This window comes from Geotrypetes seraphini, chromosome 2 (genome assembly GCF_902459505.1).
Source record: "Geotrypetes seraphini chromosome 2, aGeoSer1.1, whole genome shotgun sequence".
In the NCBI taxonomy this organism is placed as follows: domain Eukaryota; kingdom Metazoa; phylum Chordata; class Amphibia; order Gymnophiona; family Dermophiidae; genus Geotrypetes; species Geotrypetes seraphini.
This window is the reverse complement of record NC_047085.1, coordinates 3,256,282-3,278,183: the sequence shown is the minus strand read 5'-3', so window position 1 is coordinate 3,278,183 and position 21,902 is coordinate 3,256,282. Positions and strand designations below refer to the sequence as shown.

Here is a 21,902-nt window from a genome sequence, read left to right as displayed (position 1 = left end):
GCATATTTCCCCCTTCTCTCTAGCGTCCTCCAGCTTCCATCCTGGTCTCACGGTCTCACCTTCAAAGCTAATTACAGCAGCCTGCAGAGGATCGCCGGTAGGTAAAATGATTTTATTTTCAATATAGTGATTGAAATTTGAGAATTTATATCTGTTGTGTATGTGAAAAATGAATGAAAAGAATTGCATTACAGTTAGTAAAGGGGATGGGATCTGGGGCAGAGCTTGAGTGGGCCTAGGGAGGTTTGTGGTTGGGGTACTCAGTTGATATTTGTTAGAATTAGGGGGTACTTAGCTTGAAGTAGTTGAGAAACACTGCTGTAGGCAATCAGCTGGTGCTAGTGCCTCTCCTTCTCTCCAGCCCTCTTCCCTGCTGGCACTCCCTACTGGCGTCTCGGGGCCCATCTGGAGGGCTTCTGCACAGGCGTGGACGTCAACGTGATGATGTCACTCATATGTGTGATCCGCTCATATGACATCCGCTCACTTCTGGGTGCCTCAAGCCATGGTCACTACTTTTAGTGTGCCCCGGCTCGAAAAAATTTGAGAGACACTGCCATAAAGAATATTGTGCAGCAGCTTTCTATCAGTCTTTTTAGTAACAAAGCAAGAAACAATCAGTGTAGAAACGCATTGAACATTCTCTCTTTACTACCACAAAAAGAAGTTATCATTTTTTTAAAACAGAATCTGCAAACAAACATCCTAAGAACTTACACAAGAAAAGAACATATACAGTGCTCCCCCGTGAATTTGCGGTCCTGGTCATTCGCAGTATTTTCCGACAGCAAATGACTGGGCAGGAGAGGTCAGCCGGAGTGCCGGCGAGTGAAGGAAATCACTTGTGGTATGCTCCAACCGCCTCCTCCTGTACTAAAATCGGGCCTCACCAATCAGAAGCTTTAGTACAGGAAGAGGCTGTCGGAGCATACCGCGAGCAATTTCCTTCATTCGCCAACGCTCCGGCTGCCCTCTCCTGTCTCTCTTGCTAAAAAACGTATTCACAGTTTTTCAACATTCGTGGGGGTTCCTGGAACAGAACCCCCGCGAATATCAGGGTAGTACTGTACATATACAGTCAGCCAGACAGTTCCCAAAGAAGGGCTTCTGGATTGATCTGTTGGGACTGAAGAAAAGAAAACTAGCAGGTAAAACGAATGTTTCAATTCCACTTCATTTCACTTGCAGGATGAAGAAAAGCAGTTCTCAAATTTGGCAGGACAAGGAGATCCTGCAGAACTGACTGAAGCATCACAAATTGCATCTCCACTGGCCAAAATGTCTAAACGGTAATGCTTCAGAAAGGTGTGAGAAGACCTACAGATCTCCTCAAAACAAGAGAAAAAGGAAACCACAACTAGTGGTGGAGAAAATAAAGGCAAGAGAATTGCCAGTCATGAAATATAAAAGTACTCAAGAGAAGGAGCACAGAAAGGAATACTGGATGAAAATGAAAGAAGCCAAAAGAAAGATACGTTGAAGCGTAAGCCAAAGAGCAAATGGCCAGAAATATAAAAAAGGGAGATGAAAAATGGAATTGCTAGACTGAAAGAAGCTAGGAACTGCTATGCGGAGACTGATGAGGATAAAGCAAATGTGCTAAACAACTCTTCTGTGGCTGGAAAAATTACACGTGAGTATGGGGTGGATACTGTGCCATTCATGGAAGAAAGTGTTTATGAACAACTTAAAAAATTGAAGGTGGACAAAGCCATGGGACCAGATGGCTTCCATCCAAGAATACTGAGGACCTCAGAAAGGTTCTGGCGATTCCACTTAAAGATTGGTTCAATAAATCCCTGGAGACAAGACTGGCGAAGATTAGATGTGGTTCCTCTTTACAAAAGTGGTCGCAGAGATGAAGCAGGAAACTACAGACCTGTAAGCCTCACTTCGGTTACTGGAAAAATAATGGAAGCATTGCTGAAGGAGAAGATAGTGAAATTCCTAGAAAGGGTTACAAGATCCGAGACAATATGGCTTTACTAAAGGTAAATCGTGCCAAATGAATGATTGAATTCTTTGACTGGGTAACCAGAGAACTAGATCGAGGAAGTGTGATAAATATAATTTACTTAGATTTCAGCAAAGCCTTTGACACAGTTCCTGATAGGAGGCTCTTAAACAAACCTGATTGGCTGAAGTTAGGAACCAAAGTGGTGAACTGGCTTAGAAACTGGTTGGTGGACAGACAACAGAGGGTGGTGGTTAATGGAATTCGCTCGGAGGAAGAAAAGGTGATTGCCACCAGGATCGGTGTTGGGGCTGATTCTGTTCAATATATTTGTGAGTAATATTGCTGAAGGGTTAGAAGGAAAGGTTTGCCTTTTGAGAATGATGCCAAGATTTATAACAGAAGGACACCCCAGAGGGAGTGGAAAACATGAAAAAGGGTCTGCAAAAGTTAGAAGAATGGTCATTGTTTGGCAACTAAAATTCAATGCAAAGAAGTGCAGAATAATGCACTTGGGGAGTAGAAATCTGAGGGAAACATATGTGCTGAGAGGTGAAAGACTGATTTGCATGGATGGGGAGAAGAACCTTGGGATAATAATAATAATAACAGCTTATATACTGCAATACCGTGAAGTTCTATGCGGTTTACAAAAGATTAAGCAAAGGTACAAATTGACTGACTTCAAGAGGGGAAGAAGAGAAGTAATTAGACAGGAAATTCATTGTTGAGGAGAAAAGTGATCAAAAGGACAGTAGGTCGCTATTGAGAGGAAAGAGATAAGTGGATCAGTTGTCAAGATGTTTTAGGAACAGGTGTGTTTTTAGATGTTTCCTAAATACCTCATAAGTAGAGGACAAAAGTAATTGTTCTAGGTCTTTACCCCATGATGCTGCTTGGTGTGAGAGAAGGAATTCATGGTGTTTTTTCAGTTTGCAACCTCTCACTGGGGAGGAAACGAAGTTGGAATGTGAACTTCTCTTGTGTCTGTTAGTTGAGAAGGAGAAAAGGTCAGTAATGTATTTGGGGATGATAATGTCTGGTTCAGAAGACAACAAAACAGTGCGACAAGGTGGTGCCTGTAGCTGGAACGATACTGAGTTTTATAGAAAGAGGCATAACCAGCAAAAGAAAGGAGGTATAGATACTCCTGTACAGGTCATTGGTGAGGTCCCATCTGGAGTATTGTGTTCAGTTTGGAGGCCATATCTGGCTAAGGATGTAAAAAGACTTGAAGTGGTCCAGATAAATGGAATAAAAACAGTATGGGACTTGCGTCAAAAGATGCACAAGAAGAGACTGGAAAACCTGCATATGTATATTCTAGAGCAGTGTTTCTCAACATGCGGTACTCGTACCCTTAGGGGTTCACGAGCTGCTATTTGGGGGTGTGCGCACTGGCAGTTGCCAAGGATCCCATGCCCTCCTTCCTATTCTCCTTATTGACTGCCCGCCCGCTCACTCCCCTCCACCAAAGCTGCTGCCACCGCCAGGGATCCCATGCCCTCCTTCCTGCCCACCCCCCTCACTGAAGCTGACCCAGAAGGCTTCCTTCCTATGTCAGAGCTGATGCTGAAGGATAGCCTTCCAGGTCAGTGGGGGGATCCCAGTTACCTCTTTCCAGGTTGGCTGTTCCTTCCTATCTTCAGCAGCACTTGTTGCAAGGACGTGTCAGTGCCTTTTTCATACTGCACATTGCCGATCCAGAACCTCTCCGACGTCAGTGCTGATGTCAGGGGAAGGCTTGTGGGTCAGCCATGTGGTGCGTGTGAACCACTGCACACATGTCCCTGCGACAAGTGCCGCTGAAGACAGAAGGAGCAGCTCAGCTGGACAGCTATGAAGGAAGTGAGTGTGGCTCGAGCAAGTAAGGGAGAACAGGGACATGATCTCGGAGAAAGGATGGGGGGGAAGGAGTGTGTTGGGACATAAAAGGGGCATGATTTTGGAAGAAAGGCTGGAAGGCAAGGGGGGGCATGAACTCGAGACACAGAAGGGAGGGAGGGGGCACTAACTTGGGACATAGGACGGAGAGAATAGAAAGGGAGAATTGTTGGGCATGAGTGTGTGAGTGATAGGGAAAGAGATGGTGCACATGGGGAAAACTGGGCACAGAGAGAGAGACGAGTGAGGTGGAGATGCATGGGGGTTAGAAGGATGAGAGGGAGAAATGTTGGATATAGTGGTGGAGAGGGAATAGATTGAAGGGGATGCAAGGGGGAGGAATGTTGGACATAGTGATGGAGGGAGAGATGTGGCATTATTATGGAGAGGGGTGATAGAAGGAAAAATGGGCATGGGGCTGGTGGGTAGTGGTGAAAAATGCTGCACAAGATCCGGGGGATGAGAAAGGGAGAAATGTTGGATGTGGCAGTAGAGGGAGAAGGAAAGATGTACTCTGGATCTTTCTCTTTCCCAACTCCCTTTGCAGCAAGGTAGAGAATAAGAGGACAGTGAGAGAGAGGGGGGCACATGTTGCCAATGGGGGGTGGTGGAGAGAGGAAGAAAGTTTGGACTCATTGAGGGACAGAGAGAGTTGTTGGTTGGGTGAAGGGAATGAGGTCCGGAGGAGAGGAAGCGTGCAGGAGGCAGAAAGAAAGAAATATTGGATGAACAGTCAGAAGGAAGTGCAACCAGAGACTCATGAAATCACCAGACAGCAAAGGTAGGAAAAATGATTTTATTTTCAATTTAGTGATCAAAATGTGTCAGTTTTGAGAATTTATATCTGCTGTCTATATTTTGCACTATATTTGTCTATTTTCTATAGTTGTTTCTGAGGCGACATTGCATATTTTAAAGTCATCTGCCTTGACATCTTTGAAAACCCCCCCAAATATAAATGATAACTAACATTATTTCTACGTACAGTGTACTTTGTGTGTGTGTGTGTGTGGGTTATTTTGTGGTTACCATTATGTATTAATAAGATTATATTGTGTGTATATGAAAAATGGACGGAAGAAATTGCATTATAATTAGTACTATTATTATGGGGGTGGGGTTAGGGGTGGAGCCTGGGCAGGGTACTCAGATGATATTTGTTAAGACTTAGGGGATACTTAACTTAAAGAAGTTGAGAAACTCTACTCTAGAGGAAAGGAGGAACAAGGGAGATATGATGCAGAAGTTAAAAGGTGATAGGCTCCGGAGTAATCTGAGGAAATACTTTTTTAAAGAAAGGGTGGTAGATGTGTAGAACAGTCTCCCGGAATAGGTGGTGGAGACAGAAACTATGTCTGGATTCAAAAGGGCCTGGGATAGGCATGTGGGATCTCGCAGAGAGAGAAATAGATAATGGTTACTGTGGATGGGCAGAGTAGATGGGCCATTTGGCCTTTATCTGCCGTCATGTTTCTATAAACAAAACAATACAGAAATCTTTCACCGTTATGAGAAACCTAAGACAAGTACGCAAATTCTTCGAAAGAGCACAATTCCAGCTCATGGTACAATCCCTTATCCTGGGTATATTGGATTATTGCAACAACCTCTACCTCCCCTGCCCTGCAACAATGATCAAACAATTGCAAACAGTTCAAAATACAGCACTAAGACTCGCCTACTCCTTAAGGAAACACGACCACATTACTGAAGCATTCATGAACTCACACTGGCTACCAATCCAGGAAAGAATACTATTCAAATTTTACTGCACACTATTTAAAACCATAAACGGAGACAGTCCTATCTGAACAACCGACTCATCCATAATACCTCAACCAGACATAGAAAAACTCACACCCCATTCACACACCCTCCAATCAAAGAAGTTAAACGGGAAAAACTTTACGACAGCCTCCTAGCCACTCAAGCATCGAAATTAGATAACCAAATCTCCAATCTACTGATAACAACCACAGACTACAAGTTATTCAGACGAGAAATAAAGACCATCCTCTTCAAGAAATCCCTGATTAAATCTTAACATCTTGAATACTTCCTTCCACCTATCTTCTTCCTCACTCTCCGAAAATACCTGCCCTCTTCTCTACCTTCACTTGTCATGACCACTGATCTCTTCTTGTAACAGACCAACCTTAAATTCTTTTGTAATCTGCCTTGAACCGCAAGGTAATGGCGGAATAGAAATCTCTAATGTAATGTAATGTTTCTATGAAACGTATTAATATAGAAACAAATCTTTTCCAGAGAAAGGAAAATGGTAAAACTAGAGGGCATGAACTGAGGTTGTAGGGTGGCAGACTTAGGAGTAATGTTAGAAACATAGGAACATGATGGCAGATAAGAGTCAAATATCTCTTCCTCTCTCTAAGAGATCTCACACTTTCAGACAGTCTCTGTCTCCACCATCTCTTCTGGGAGACTGTTCCATGCATCTACCACCCTTAGATTACTCCGATGCCCATCACCTATTAACTTCATCCTATGCCCTCTCATTGCAGTTTCCTTTCAAATGAAAGAGACTCGACTCATAGGTATTTAAACAATTCTCTTCTATTGATACTTGCTGCTCCAATTTTTTGGGCATAATATTTGCTTTGTTTTTCCGTAATTAGAGTTTTATATTCTTTCAATTTCAGCCTCCAGTTATCCCTATCCTCCTTCTTTCCTGATTTTCCATCTTCCGTATTCTCCTTTTACTTTCTAATAATTCCACATCAAACCATTTATTTATAGATCTTGTTTTCTTGGTCTAAGTTTTTAAAGATGCAATTGTATCTAAAATCTGCTTACTAAAATTTCTCCACTCAATTAAAAAATTTTCATCAGAATCAAACCCAGATTTTAATTCGTAATGTGACCAAAATTCTACCAGATCTACAATCCCTCTACTAACAATTGTGGTCCTTTTATCAGGATTTTTCTTATTTCCAGATTTAATTAACTTTTCCTGCCAACTTATGTCTAGATCACACAGACAGTGATCTGACCAAATGGAATCGGTCCAAACGTCCTCCTGAAAATACATTTTAGGCTTGACCCTTTCTGTAGATGATGACCTTTTTGATGGGGTTTTTCCAAATTAGGCCTAACACTAACGAAGACAGAAATGACAATAAGTCTCTGACTTCTATGTTTTCTTCTTGATCTATATGAATATTAATATCCCCAAGCAACAAATTATATGGACCACCTATTGTATTTGACAGGAGGAACTCATAAAAATCCTCTTTCACAACATGCCATTTTTGGGGGGGAATGTAGAATAACGTAACAATAAGAGTATCATTTAATTGTTTCTGTGACAATCTACAAGTAAGAATTTCATAATCTGAAGTAGATCTCGAATCTAATTTTGCAAAATCAAACAAATCTCTTAAAATGATTGCTAGACCTCCTCTCTTCCAATCTCTAGACAATGGTATCATTTTAAAACCTTGAGGTAAAAATTCATTTATGATTAAATCATTATCTGAAACTAACCAGGTTTCCGTTAAAAAAACAAATAGATAGTATAATATATAATATCATATTATTGTTTATAAAAAGGATAAGAAGGGGAGGAAAAATTGTTTAAGGTAATAATTGTGATGATAATAATGTATTTTCATATAGTTTTTCTGATTCTTTCAATTGTATACATTATAAAAGTTTGAAATGTCAATAAAGATTTACAAAAAAAAACAAAAACCCCCCAAAAAACAACAAAGTCCGGTTTTGTCTCCTCTGATCAATCTCGAACCAAACTGGCTTTATTTCGAATGGAGCGGATGTTCAAATAATTCCCTTTCAATTGAAAAAATTTAAACCACTGCGCTGAGAATAGCACATGTACTGTATAGTCATGTGAATATGGAACGCTTGGGGGGGTGGGGGGGGGGGGGTTGGTGCCAGACATCATAGGGTAAGATTTTGCACAGAATTGATGGGCTTAGGAGAAATGCTACATAATTATAGCACTTCGGTACAGTAATAAGGGAAAGTAGCTCATCCTTAGAGAAATCTGACTACATCAGGGTCATCCCCTTCCTCCAAAAGTTCATGATACAACAGGAAGTGAAGAACAGAGTCCCGAGGTTGCTCATCGACTCCCACAATTTCTGCTGGAGTTGCCATGAAAGAAAGTTAAAACAAAAAGAGGTGCTGCACAGGATTATGGCAAATGGTGCTTAAAAAGCTTCCTGCACACAGTAGCAACTGCGTGTCCTTATCTCTGGCAAACGGCTGGGGCGCAGCGGTAGTGGATGGCCAGCAAGAGGCTGTTCGCTGACAGAGCGCTGCCGCTCCTGCTTTAGGATGCCCGAAGGTACAGGGAGCAGGGTTGGTCACCGAATCGGCAAGCCCGATTTTTGTAGAAAACGAATCGGTGAATTGGGCAGGCGCCTCTCTTCCACACTTGGAATCTCAGGAGGAACACAGTTTGTGAGCCCAGAGGACATGAGGATCCTTCTCACGGCCAGTGACTCTCCACAGATGGCCAATCACACATCTGATACTGGGAAGCATAAGCAAATTAAAGTTCATAAAAATGGAAACAGGAAAGAAAATGGCAGGAATCCATGGTGGAGGTTGAAGGAAGGATGGTACAGACTGGGGAGGAGAGGGATCATCAGCACAGAATCTGGGGGGAGGGGTGCAAGACCACAGGATCTGGAATAGGGCAGAAAGAGAGCAGTCTAAGTTCTTACCTCCTCCTCAGTGAGGAGATACTCTGGGGGAGGGTTGTAGGACTCCTCGTGCCCTGGCAACTGGATCTTGGGGGCTGGGACATGCATCTTATGACGCCCCAGGACAGCATTGGGATCCTCCTTTGCCCACAGATCGTAGAACTGTGGGGTGTTATCCTTAGGCTTACGAGGTTTAATCCAGCCCATCTTAATGGCGTGAACCAGATTAGCTACCTAGAACAGCATGATTCAAGAAAACACCAGTTATATTATTAGAATATACAAAAACTTCTGTCTCTCCAATAATAAAGCATCTAAATTTCCTGCCTTCAAAGAAACCACTAAGGGAGTGCAAGGAGAAGAATCCAGGCAGTGTTCCTGCCTGAGAGAGGGGGCTCACACTTGGTGAAGCTCAGAAGGGAGGAGGCGCAAACCTGTGAGTCTCAGAAGGGAGGGGGCTCGCACCTGGCAAGGCTCAGGAGAGAGGGGTGCACACCTAGAGAGGCTCAGAAGGGAGGGGGCGCACACCTGGCAAGGCTCAGGAGAGAGAGGACATGCACCTAGAGAGGCTCAGAAGGGAGGGGGTATGCACCTTGCAAGGCTCAGGAGAGAGGGGTGCGCACCTAGAGAGGCTCAGAAGGGAGGGGGCGTGCACCTGGCAAGGCTCAGGAGAGAGGGGGGCGCACACTTGGTGAAGCTCAAGAGGGAGGAGGCGCAAACCTGTGAGTCTCAGAAGGGAGGGGGCGCGCACCTGGCAAGGCTCAGGAAAGAGGGGACACGCACCTAGAGAGGCTCAGAAGGGAGGGGGCGTGCACCTGGCAAGGCTCAGGAGAGAGGGGGCGCACGCCTGCGAGGCTCAGGAGGGAGGGGTATGTACTTGTGAGGCTCAGAGGAGTACAGAGAATGGCAGGCACTACTGCAAGCAATTTAAGGAAGAAAGGGTAAAGGTTCTGTGAGGTGACAGAAGAGCAGAGCAGTCGTCCCTGTAAGACAAATACATATAAACCTTCCTTCACCCCTCTATATCGTTTAGATTTAGCTCATTTATAGCTCAAAGTGAGTTACATTCAGATACCTGCCTCAGAGACTTTCTAATTTAAGGGCTAACAAGAGCTATTAATAGGCTGTGTCAAACATAGGTACAATATTAATGCATATTAGTCAATCTAGTCCTAAATTTGTTGCTTTACATCTCTAGGAGCATCAGCAGATTTGCACCTTGGCTTCTGGGCTTCTCCGTCTACTCCTTGATTCCAGGGAGGGAAGAATAGTTTCTCTGCAACATGAGAGAGAGGATAGTCTGGCCACCCCTGAGGACAGGGAAGGGAAAGATTAAGCTTAGGACAAGGGAGGGCCCAAATTGCTCACCTTTTGCTTCTCAATCAGGGAGGGGATGAAACTGCGCTTATCTGCTGGGCGGTTTGTCACTGGATGGATCCTGGTCTCGTGGCTGAAGAAATCTATGGCAGGCTGGAAGAACAGAATCCATTTCATTACTGCATGTCTGTCCTACCACCCCACTCCTCGCACATGCAGTTCCGGATGCTGCCATACTGGGACATGCTAAGTCCATCAAGCCCAGGACCCTGTTTCCAACAGTTACTACCGTAGGCTCTTCAGCCAACCAGGCAGGACATTACTTTGGTAGGATTTTTCTGCCGTTTCTTTTTTTTTTCAAAGGTTTTATTGAAAAATTGCAAAAAGATACAGAATCATAAACAATGCAATCAACCACCTGAACACTCACAGCCCCCCACCCCACCAAAGCTCATACTGGGATTCTTCAGTATAAGACAAAACAATCCAAGGCAGAACAAAACCTCCCATCCACAACCCCTCCCGCCCCAACCCCCCAACCCAGGTGTGTGCAGAAAACCAATGAGAAACCACCAAAGTAGCTGGGTGAAACCACTAGGAGGCCGATGACCATTTAATGTATGGATCCCAAACCTTCAAAACTGGGAGAGGCGATTATGCATAAGAGCTGTCAATTTAGACATACGAAAAATAAACGCTAATTTTCCCAATAAATGCTGCCGAGTGGGCGGGTGCACCTGCTTCCACTGTGCAGCCAACAACAGTCTGCTAGCTACAAACACATGAAAAGCCAAGGTCTGGCAGGAGCACGGCAAAGCCCCATGTGGCATATGCAATAAAGCACTGCCCATAGATTTCCGAACAGGTCTATGAAAAATTTCAGTGAGAATTTCGAACACCATAGTCCAATAGAGGGCAACTTTAGAGCAATCCCACCAAATGTGCAAAAACGTACCTCTTTGCCCACACTGCCGCCAACACAAGTCAGAGGTTTGTGAACTGGTGTAAGATACCACTGGTAGAGCATCGTATATCCATTTTCCACCAAAGAGCTAGCAATTGAGGGGCGCAGCAAGTGCTGGAAAAGAGTGGTTTTCTGCCCTTTCTTTATTCTTCCAGGTATAAGTACTTCTGTACCATAGTATGGCTGGGAAATATATCACCAAAGCTGCTGCTCAGGTTACAACTTCTGTCTCTGTGCAGACAGGAAATGTTACCCAGGCAGAGGGAGAAGTTCCATGTACAAGCTGTCTTCAGCTTGAATCCCTCATGAAGGAAGTAAAAGAACTGAGAGAGGAGGTGGTAAGACTGAGAAGCATCCGTGAGAATGAGAGGTACATCGATGAAATGGTTCATGAGGTGTCAAAGATTTCCAGCAGTGGGGAAGAAGAGTCTGTACTGAGGGAAGACAGCTGGACTCAGATTACAGAACACTGCAAGACTGGTACTGTGACTCCCCCCGCCTTTGAACTGAAGAAACGATATGCTGTCCTGGAAGTGGAGGAGATGAGAGCATCCCAAGGAGAGGAAGGACCAGAGCTTGAAATCCCAAAAAGCACTGGATCCGTGACCACTAGGAGGCGTAAGGTAGTGGTAGTTGGCGATTCCCTTCTTAGGGGTACAGAAGCATCCATTTGCAGACCAGACATGATATTATGAGAGGTATGCTGCCTGCCTGGTGCCAAAATCCAAGATGTTACAGAGAGCTTGCCGAGACTCATCAAGCCTGATGACTACTACTGATGCTGGCACTAATGATACTGCCAGGTACCCCTGCGAATGAGTCAAAAGTGACTTTGTGGCTCTGGGAGACAAGGTGAAGCAGTCAGGTGCACAGTAGTATTCTTGTCCATCCTCCCTGTCGAGGGTAAAGGCCAGGGCAGAGAAGCTTGCATCTTGGAGATGAATATGTGGCTATGTGAATAGTGAAGGCTATGATGGTCCCCTTGTTAACCTCGTTTTAGTGATTACACTAAGCTACACAGGTTATAAGGTTCTGAGCACTTCACATTTTATTTAGAATATTATTTACTGTATATTGTTTATAAGAGCTGTGATTATTGAAAATAGCTATGTGAATAGTGTCATCGAGAGCGTTTTGGCTTCCTGGATCATGAGATATTCTTCCAAGGGCTGCTGAGTAGGGATGGTGTGCATCTCTCAAAGATGGGAAGAAGTGTCTTCATCAGCAGGCTGGCTAATCTACTGAAGAGAACTTTCAAATAGAATTAAGAACATAAGAACATAAGAAGTTGCCTCCACCGGGATCAGACCAGAGGTCCATCGCACCCAGCGGTCCGCACCCGCGGCGGCCCATCAGGTCCATGACCTGTCAAGTGTTCCCTGCCCTAAAAAAACCTATCCTTACTTCTATCTGTATCCTTCAATCCCCTTTTCCTTCAGGAATTTATCCAAACCTTCTTTGAATCCCTGTAGTGTCTTCTGCCCCACCACAACCTCCGGGAGTGCGTTCCATGTGTCCACCACTCTCTGGGTGAAGAAGAACTTCCTGGCATTGGTTCTAAACCTATCCCCTTTCAGTTTCTCCGAGTGCCCCTTTGTACTTGTTGTTCCCCACAGTCTGAAGAATCTGTCCCTGTCTACCTTATCTATGCCTTTCAGGATCTTGAAAGTTTGTATCATGTCTCCTCTAAGTCTCCTCTTTTCCAGGGAGAACAGCCCCAGCTGTTCTAGCCTGTCGGCATACGAAAGGTTTTCCATACCTCTTACCATTTTCGTCGCTCTTCTCTGGACCCCCTCAAGCAATGCTATGTCCTTCTTGAGGTACGGCGACCAATACTGGACACAGTACTCCAGATGCGGGCGCACCATTGCATGGTACAGTGGCATGATGACTTCCTTTGTCCTGGTCGTGATACCCTTCTTGATGATACCCAGCATTCTGTTTGCTTTCTTTGAGGCTGTCGCGCATTGTGCTGATGCTTTCATTGTTGTATCCACCAGCACACCCAGGTCTCTTTCAAGGGTACTTACATTTAGCAATGTTCCCCCCATTGTATAGCTGAACATCGGGTTCTTTTTCCCAACATGCATGACCTTGCATTTCTCTATATTAAAACGCATCTGCCACTTTTTGGCCCACTCTTCCAGCTTCGTTAGGTCCCTTTGCAGGTTTTCACAGTCTTCCGTGGTTCTAACCCTGCTGCAGAGTTTGGTGTCATCTGCAAATTTGATAACCTCACATTTCGTCCCTGTCTCCAGATCGTCTATAAATATATTGAACAGGAGCGGTCCCAACACCGACCCCTGCGGAACTCCGCTCGTGACCCGTTGCCAGTCTGAGTATTTGCCCTTCACTCCAACCCTCTGTTTTCTGCCCGCCAACCAGTGTTTAATCCATCGGTATACATCTCCCTCCACTCCGTGGTTCCACAGCTTCCTAAGCAGCCGTTCGTGGGGTACCTTGTCAAAAGCTTTTTGGAAGTCGAGGTAAATTATGTCTATGGGTTCCCCTTTGTCTATCTGGCTGTTTATTCCCTCAAAGAAATGTAGTAAGTTTGTGAGGCAAGACCTTCCCTTGCAGAAGCCATGTTGGCTCTCCCTCAGCTGCCCATTTTTTTCCATGTGCTCGCAGATGCTGTCCTTAATAAGTGCTTCCATCATCTTACCCGGAACCGAAGTCAAGCTCACCGGCCTGTAGTTTCCCGGGTCTCCTCTTGATCCTTTCTTAAAGATAGGCGTGACATTTGCTATTTTCCAGTCCTCCGGGATCTCCCCAGTTTTCAATGATAGATTACATATTTGCTGGAGTGTTTCTGCTATTTCCTTTCTCAGTTCTTTTAGTACCCTTGGGTGGATTCCATCCGGGCCCGGTGATTTGTCGCTTTTTAATCTATCTATCTGTCGTAGGACGTCCTCATGGCTTACTTCTATTCGCTCCAGCTTTTCATCTAGATCCCCGCTTATAATCTCCTCAGGTTCTGGTACATTGGATGTGTCCTTGCTCGTGAAGACCGACGAGAAAAACTTGTTTAACCTGTCTGCTACCTCTTTTTCCTCTCTTACCACTCCCTTTCTGGTTCCATCATCCAACGGTCCCACTTCCTCCCTTGCCGATTGCCTCCCCTTCACGTACCTAAAGAACGGTTTGAAGTTTCTCGCCTCCCCAGCCAGCTTCTCTTCGTATTCTCTTTTTGCTTCCCTAACCACTCGGTGGCACTCTTTCTGGTGTTTTTTGTGTTCCTTCCGGTTTTCCTCAGTTTGGTCCTTTTTCCATTTTCTGAATGATGATTTCTTGTCGCTTATCGCCTTCTTCACTTCCTTTGTTATCCACACCTTGTTTTTTGTTTGATTCTGTTTGCGCCCTTTCCTAAACCTGGGGATGTACATGTTTTGTGCTTTTTGCACCGTGTTCTTGAGTAGGGACCAGGCTTTCTCTATGGTCCCAATCTTCCGTGAGCTGTTTCTGAGTTTATGTCTCACCATTTTCCTCATAGCTTCGTAGTTCCCTTTTCTGAAGTTGAGTGCCATCGCTGTGGTTCTCTTCACTTTTGATGTTCCCATTTCTAGTTTGTACTGGATCATGTTGTGATCACTGTTTCCTAGTGGCCCTACTACTACCACCTCCTTTGCGGGTCCCCCTAGACCGTTGAGGATTAGGTCAAGAGTGGTATCTCCTTGTGTCGGTTCCTGGACCAGCTGCTCCAAGAAGCAATCCCTCACAGCCTCCAGGAACTTTGTTTCCCTCGCGCTGCTGGAGTGTCCAATGCTCCAGTCTATCCCAGGGTGGTTTAAGTCTCCCATAACCGTCACCCTTCCGCTTTTGCATTCCTGCCTCAATTCTGCTTCTAGGTCATTGTCACTTGTTTCTGGCTGTCCAGGTGGGCGATAATAAAGTCCCAATTTTGTGTCGGCTCCCTTTCTTCCTGGTAACTTAACCCATAGTGATTCCAAACCTTCTGCCCTTGTTGCCGTATCCATCCTGGTCGAGTGAATGAGTCCTTTATGTATAGCGCTATTCCTCCTCCCTTCTTACATGTCCTGTCTTTCCTATAGAGTTTATAACCTGGTAGTACTACGTCCCATTTGTTGTCCTCAGACCACCATGTTTCTGTGATTCCAATTATGTCTAGGTCCTCTTTGTTGGCCATGACTTCCAGCTCTCCCATTTTGGTCCGTAGACTCCTTGCATTGGCATACAAGCAATTTAAGTTTTGGTTTTTTACTTTCCCTGTTGTTCTTCCTTGTGGGTTGATTCTCTTGTCGTCCCCTTCTTGGGGTGCCAGCCCCTGAGTCCCATTTTGTTCTTCCCCTTCCCATGGTGTGATTTCTTTGTCCTCAGCTGTCTTCCTCATTTCTGCATGTCCTTTTAGTTCCTGCTGTTTTTCCTTCTTTTCGCTCTCTAATTTCACTTGTTCCTTGAACTCCTGTAGTTCGTCTTTGAGTCCTTTTTCGCAATTTTCCCGCTTGCCTTGGAGGCCTACTTTGCATTTTTCCCTTTCAGTATCTTCCTTTGATATTCCTTCCCGAAGCGTCGACACCAGATCGACTGTCAGCTTTCCCCCTCTCCTCAGTTTAAAGCCTTGTCTATTGTGCTCTTGACGTTATTTGCCAGCATTCTTGTTCCTGTCGTGCTCAGGTGCAGTCCGTCCCTCCTGTAGAGCTTGTTCTTACCCCAAAAAGTTGACCAGTTCCTTACAAAGTGGAAGCCTTCCTCTTTGCACCATCTCCTCAGCCATGCGTTTATGGCTTGCAGCTCGGTCTGCCTCCTTACATCTGCCCTCGGTACTGGCAAGATCTCTGAGAAAGCTATCTTCCGTGTCCTCAGCTTCAACTTCCTTCCCAGGGTCTGGAACTGCTCGGTTAGTGTAGTCCTGCTGTAATTTCTTCTGCTGACGTCGTTTGTTCCAACGTGGATTATCACCGCTGTCTCCTCTGTCTCCGCCCCTTCCAGGATCCTCTCGATTCTGTCGGTGATGTCCTTCGTTCTTGCCCCTGGGAGACATGTCACTAGCCAGTCCTCTCTCCCTCCTGCTACGTGACTGTCAACTTCTCTCAGGATTGAGTCACCCACTATGGCTGCAGATTTCTCCTTCTTCAGTTTCCTTTTTGGTCTTAAGTCTGTATCTTTGGTGTGGTCCTCTACTTCTCCCTCAGAGTTCTGGTGGGTCTTGGCCTCCTCTCTCTGCTCGGGTATTCCACAAAGTCCTTCTCCCCCGGCGTCTGGTGGATTCCGTCCTCCATCTGGTGGATTCTGTCTTTCATCAGTTGGGTCCTGTCCGACTTGCTGGTGATCCTGTACCCCCACCATCCTGCAGGCCTCCTCGATGAATTTCTCGAGCTCCCTAACTTGCTCCTCAATGTGGCTGTCTCTGGTGGGGTCCTCAGTTGCCCAGCACAGTTCTTCTAAAGCACGGAGCCCCTCCAGCTCCTGGACCTTGACCTGCAGTCTCCCGACCTCATTCTTCAGGCTTTCCAGTTCCTGACACCGACTGCATATGTACGCCTGCCTCCCGGAGGGGAGGTAGTCGTACATATGACACTCTGTGCAGTAGACTGGGAAGCTCCGCTGGGTGCCTGCTGCCTCCATTTCTTCTTCTCCTTTCTTTAGTCTCTCAGTGTGTGTGAGGTGTAAAAGTGGTGCCTGGCGTGCAGCTACCTGAAAAAGAAGAGAAAGAGAATGAGTAAGAGAAGAAAATACCTACAGTTTGTGGTTTAGATGTAGCTGCTGGGCGCCTGGCTCCCCCCCTTTTAAGGGGGAGTCCGGGCGCTCCGACGCTACTGGTGACTCGTGGGGGGTGGGCGGAGCTTTCTCTCGCCACTACCCCACTCTGCCTGCCTTCGCCTGATGTTCCTCCCTCGTGTCCTCCTCGCTCTCTCCTAAGCCTCCTCCACGCTCTCTCCTGGTGCCTGCTTGTGCCTGCTGCCTCCCCGACTCGGCCCGAAGCAGATTCCATCTCCCAGCATCCGCTTGTATCCAGATTTCTCAAGGGACTGTTACATATTAAACCTCCCTTACTAAAACTTCCTCCACAATGGGATCTTAACTTGGTTTTGGACTTCCTCACTCATCCGCCTTTCAAACAAATTGATGAAATCATCCTCAGATTCCTTACTTGGAAAACTTTGTTCCCGATAGCTATCACTTCAGAGAGATGTACTGGGGAGTTTCAAGCATGGTGCACTATTATCCTTATCTCCAATTCCAGCCAGGAAGAGTCATTTTAAGGACTCACCCCAAATTCCTTCCTAAGATTGTCTTAGCTTTTCACAACAATCAGCCAATTATTCTGCCTTCTTACTCTTCTTTTTCAGAGACACTTCTTTTCTTCATACCTTAGACCATTTGTCTCAAACTCAAACCCTTTGCAGGGCCACATTTTGGATTTGTAGGTACTTGGAGGGCCTCAGAAAAAATAGTTAATATCTTATTAAAGAAATGACAATTTTGCATGAGGTAAAACTCTTTATCTATATATATAAAATCGGAGGTATGTATGTGTGTATGTATGTGTGTGTGTGTGTGTATGTGCCGCGATCACGCAAAAACGGCTTGACCGATTTGAACGAAACTTGGTATGCAGATCCCTCACTACCTGGGGTGATATGTTCTGGGGGTCTCGCGACCCACCTGCACACGTGGGCGGAGCTACAAACAGAAAATCAGATTTCACCCATTCATGTCAATGGAAAAAATGTAAAAAGCTGCCGTTCTCACAGTAATTCAAAAACGGCTTGACCGATTTGAACGAAACTTGGTATGCTGATCCCTCACTACCTGGGATGATATGTTCTGGGGGTCTCGCGGCCCACCTGCACACGTGGGCGGAGCTACAAACAGAAAATCAGATTTCACCCATTCATGTCAATGGAAAAAATGTAAAAAGCTGCCATTTTCACAGTAATTCAAAAACGGCTTGACCGATTTGAACGAAACTTGGTATGCTGATCCCTCACTACCTGGGGTGATATGTTCTGGGGGTCTCGCGGCCCACCTGCACACGTGGGCGGAGCTACAAACAGAAAATCAGATTTCACCCATTCATGTCAATGGAAAAAATGTAAAAAGCTGCCATTCTCACAGTAATTCCAACTACCTGGGGTGATATGTTCTGGGGGTCTCGCGACCCACCTGCATACGTGGGCGGAGCTACAAACAGAAAATCAGATTTCACCCATTCATGTCAATGGAAAAAATGTACAAAGCTGCCATTCTCACAGTAATTCAAAAACGGCTTGACCGATTTGAACAAAACTTGGTATGCAGATCCCTCACTACCTGGGGTGATATGTTCTGGGGGTCTCGCGGCCCACCTGCACACGTGGGCGGAGCTACAAACAGAAAATCAGATTTCACCCATTCATGTCAATGGAAAAAATGTACAAAGCTGCCATTCTCACAGTAATTCAAAAACGGCTTGACCGATTTGAACGAAACTTGGTATGCAGATCCCTCACTACCTGGGGTGATATGTTCTGGGGGTCTCGCGGCCCACCTGCATACGTGGGCGGAGCTACAAACAGAAAATCCGATTTCACCCATTCATGTCAATGGAAAAAAATGTACAAAGCTGCCATTCTCACAGTAATTCCAACTATGAGGCCCTTCATGTCACTCTGAGAGATCTGAGAGGAAATGACAACCTGATGGGAGGAGCTCTGGTACTTCTATGTGGAGATTTTCGTCAAACTCTGCCTGTCATCCCAAAGTCAACACCAGCTGATGAGATACATGCATGTTTAAAACATTCATTTCTGAGGAGACATGTGCAACAAATAACTTTAAAACAAAACATGAGAGTAGATTTGGGGGATGAAAGTGCGCTAATTTTCTCAAACCAACTACTCGAAATTGGAGAAGGTAGATTACCAGTTGAGTCTTCTGGCAAAATAAAATTGGCTTATAATTTTTGTAATCTGGTGTCATCAGTTGCAGAGCTAATAGATGCAGTCTATCCAGCAGTTAAAGAAAACTATATCACTTTTAACTGGTTGCGAGAGAGGCCCATTCTTGCTGCTAAAAATGAAGATGTCCATGGAATAAACAATCAAATACTTGCCATGTTACCAGGCGCAGTCACTGAATACAAGTCTATTGATACAGTAGTAGATGCTGATGAGGTCATCAATTTCCCAACCAAATTCCTAAACTCACTTGATCCAGCTGGATTACCACCACATCGTCTTTTACTTAAAGTGGGATCTCCAGTTATTTTACTTCGCAACCTTGACCCACCAAAACTTTGCAATGGCACAAGGCTTTGTGTAAAGAGGTTACTGGCCACTGTAATTGAAGCAACTATCTTAACCGGAAAGGGACAAGGTGAAACCGTATTTATCCCGCGGATACCACTTATTCCAACAGATCTTCCTTTTCAGTTGAAGAGATTGCAAATTCCAGTGAGACTTGCATTCTCTATCACAATCAACAAATCACAGGGACAGACTATTACATACTGTGGAGTGGATTTAAGATCCCCCTGTTTTTCCCATGGACAACTCTATGTTGCTTGATCAAGGGTGGGTTCACCCAAGAATTTATATGTTCTTGCTCCTGGAGGTGAAACTAAAAATGTTGTTTATAATCAAGTTTTGTGTTAGTTGTATTGTATTCGTTTTGTCAAATATTTCACATTATAATTTGAATATTGTACTTTTTATAAAGCTGTAAAAAAATAATTTCATTCACCACTATAAAGTATCTTTATTTGAATCCATTTACAGTGTTATTGCTATAATTAAATACCCGTGCAACGCCGGGGCATCAGCTAGTAGTTTATAAATCTTTCCTTTTGGCTAAGTCTTAATAATAATATTGTAATTTATAGCTAAAGAGACATATGATCAAGAAACTATTCTATTTTACTTTTGTGATTATGATAAACATGCTGAGGGCCTCAAAGCAGTACCTGGCAGGCCGCGAGTTTGAGACCACTGCCTTAGACTGTAGAAGAGCTCTCAGAGCACCAGGAGACCAGATCGTCCATCGCAACTCTTCCTTTCTTTTTCTCCAAATAATCTAGGGCAACCGGTTTCCAAACGAATTATGTCAAACTGGTTAGCTGATTATATTTCTTATTGCGATGATACTACTTCTAACATTTCTCCTCCTAAAATTACAGCTCATAAGTTAAGAGCTACGTCTGCTTCTTTAGCCTATTTGCGTTCTGTACCTCTTCTTGATATATGTAGAGCAGCTATTTGGAGCTTGCCGCATACTTTCATATAGCATTACTGTATTGATCAATTGTTTCAAACTGAAAATTTGCCTACCTTCTGCTTAAAAGCTTCAACCCGCCTCCTCCTCCATTTGTATCAGGTTGCTCTTTCAAGCATCAGTACTGCAACACTATTGTTTATCCTGCTTGTCCATGGAGAAAGTTAATGTTGCACACCTGTAACAGGTGTTCTCCATGGACAGCAGGATACAACAGCCATACAATCCCACCCTTGTTAACTGCCAAGAATGGAATGTTTGAACAGAGTCCTTTGGGTGGGAACCTATTATGCATGCTCAGCTTTTCTAAAGGCTCATTTGTGTGGTTGTTTTATCCTGCTGTCCATAAGAACATAAGAAGCGCCATCTCCAGATCAGATCTTCAATCCATCTAGTCCGGCGATCCGCACACACAGAGGCCTTGCCAGATGTACACCTGGCGTAATTTTTAGTTACCCATATCCTTCTATGCCTTTCGTAAGGAGATGTACATCTAGTTTGCTTTTGAATCCTAGGACGGTCGATTCCGCAATAACCTCCTCTGGGAGAGCATTCCAGGTGTCAACCACTCTCTGAGTGAAGCAGAACTTCCTGATATTAGTCCTGAACTTGTTCCCCCTAGGCTTCATTCTGTGTCCTCTTGTCCATTTCAAATTGGACAATGTAAATAGTTTTTTCTGCTCTATTTTCTCGATTCCTTTCAGTATTTTGAAGGTCTTGATCATATCTCCTCGCAGTCTCCTTTTCTCAAGGGAGAACAATCCCAGTCTCTTAAGTCGATTCTCGAATTCCAGTTTCTCCATACCTTTTACCAGTTTCGTTGCTCGTCTCTGCACCCTCTCCAGCAGTTTTATATCCTTCTTTAGGTTGGGAGACCAATGTTGGACGCAGTATTCCAAGTGGGGTCTGACCATTGCTCTATAAAGCGGCATTATGTCCTTCTCTGATCTACTCGTGATTCCCTTCTTTATCATGCCCAACACTCTATTTACTTTCTTGGCCGCCGCCACACATTGTGCTGATGGTTTCGGGGTCCTAACTATCAACACCCAGGTCCTTTTCTTGTTCGCTCTTACCCAGAGTTGCACTTGACATTCTATACGCGTGTTAAGGCTAGTACTGAGCAGACTTGCACAGTCTGTGTCTGTATATGGCCGTTTGGTGGAGGATGGGCTGGGGAGGGCTTCAATGGCTGGGAGGGTGTAGATGGGCTGGAGTAAGTCTTAACAGAGATTTCGGCAGTTGGAACCCAAGCACAGTACCAGGTAAAGCTTTGGATTCTTGCCCAGAAATAGCTAAGAAGAAAAAATTAAAAAATTTAAATTGAATCAGGTTAGGCAGACTGGATGGACCATTCGGGTCTTTATCTGCCGTCATCTACTATGTTACTATGTGTTCCTTATTCTTTCTGCTTAAATGCATTACTTTGCATTTCTCCACATTAAACTTCATCTGCCATTTCTCCGCCCATTTCTCTAACTGATACAAATCACTCTAGAGTTCCTCGCTATCCTTTTGCAATCTGATTGCCCGGCATAGCTTTGTGTCGCCTGCAAACTTGATGATCTCACTGGATGTTCCTTCTTCTAGGTCATTGATATAGATATTAAATAAAATCGGCCCAAGTACTGAGCCCTGGGGTACACCACTAGTCACTTTCTCCCAGACGGAGAACTTCCCATTTATGCCCACTCTCTGTTTTCTGTTCTCCAGCCATTTGCCTATCCATCTTTGTATATCCCCCTCTATTCCATAAGAACATAAGAAATGCCTCTACTGGGTCAGACCTGAGGTCCATCATGCCCAGCAGTCCGCTCATGCAGCGGCCCAACACGTCCAGGACCTGTGCAGTAATCCTCTATCTATACCCCTCTATCCCCTT

The 21,902-nt window shown here is 44.8% G+C and overlaps 1 protein-coding gene across 1 annotated transcript in view; it reads right to left on the bottom strand.

Annotated features, from left to right (window-relative positions):
- BOP1 (BOP1 ribosomal biogenesis factor) overlaps positions 1 to 21,902 on the bottom strand; it is a 204,715-nt gene that overhangs the window by 70,345 nt on the left and 112,468 nt on the right. The window contains exons 6-7 of the mRNA XM_033934857.1: positions 9,895 to 9,996; positions 8,548 to 8,760 (exon numbers count right to left, since the gene is read on the bottom strand). Of these exons, the coding sequence (XP_033790748.1) occupies positions 8,548 to 8,760; positions 9,895 to 9,996 (315 nt within the window). The remainder of the gene's footprint in view (positions 1 to 8,547; positions 8,761 to 9,894; positions 9,997 to 21,902) is intronic.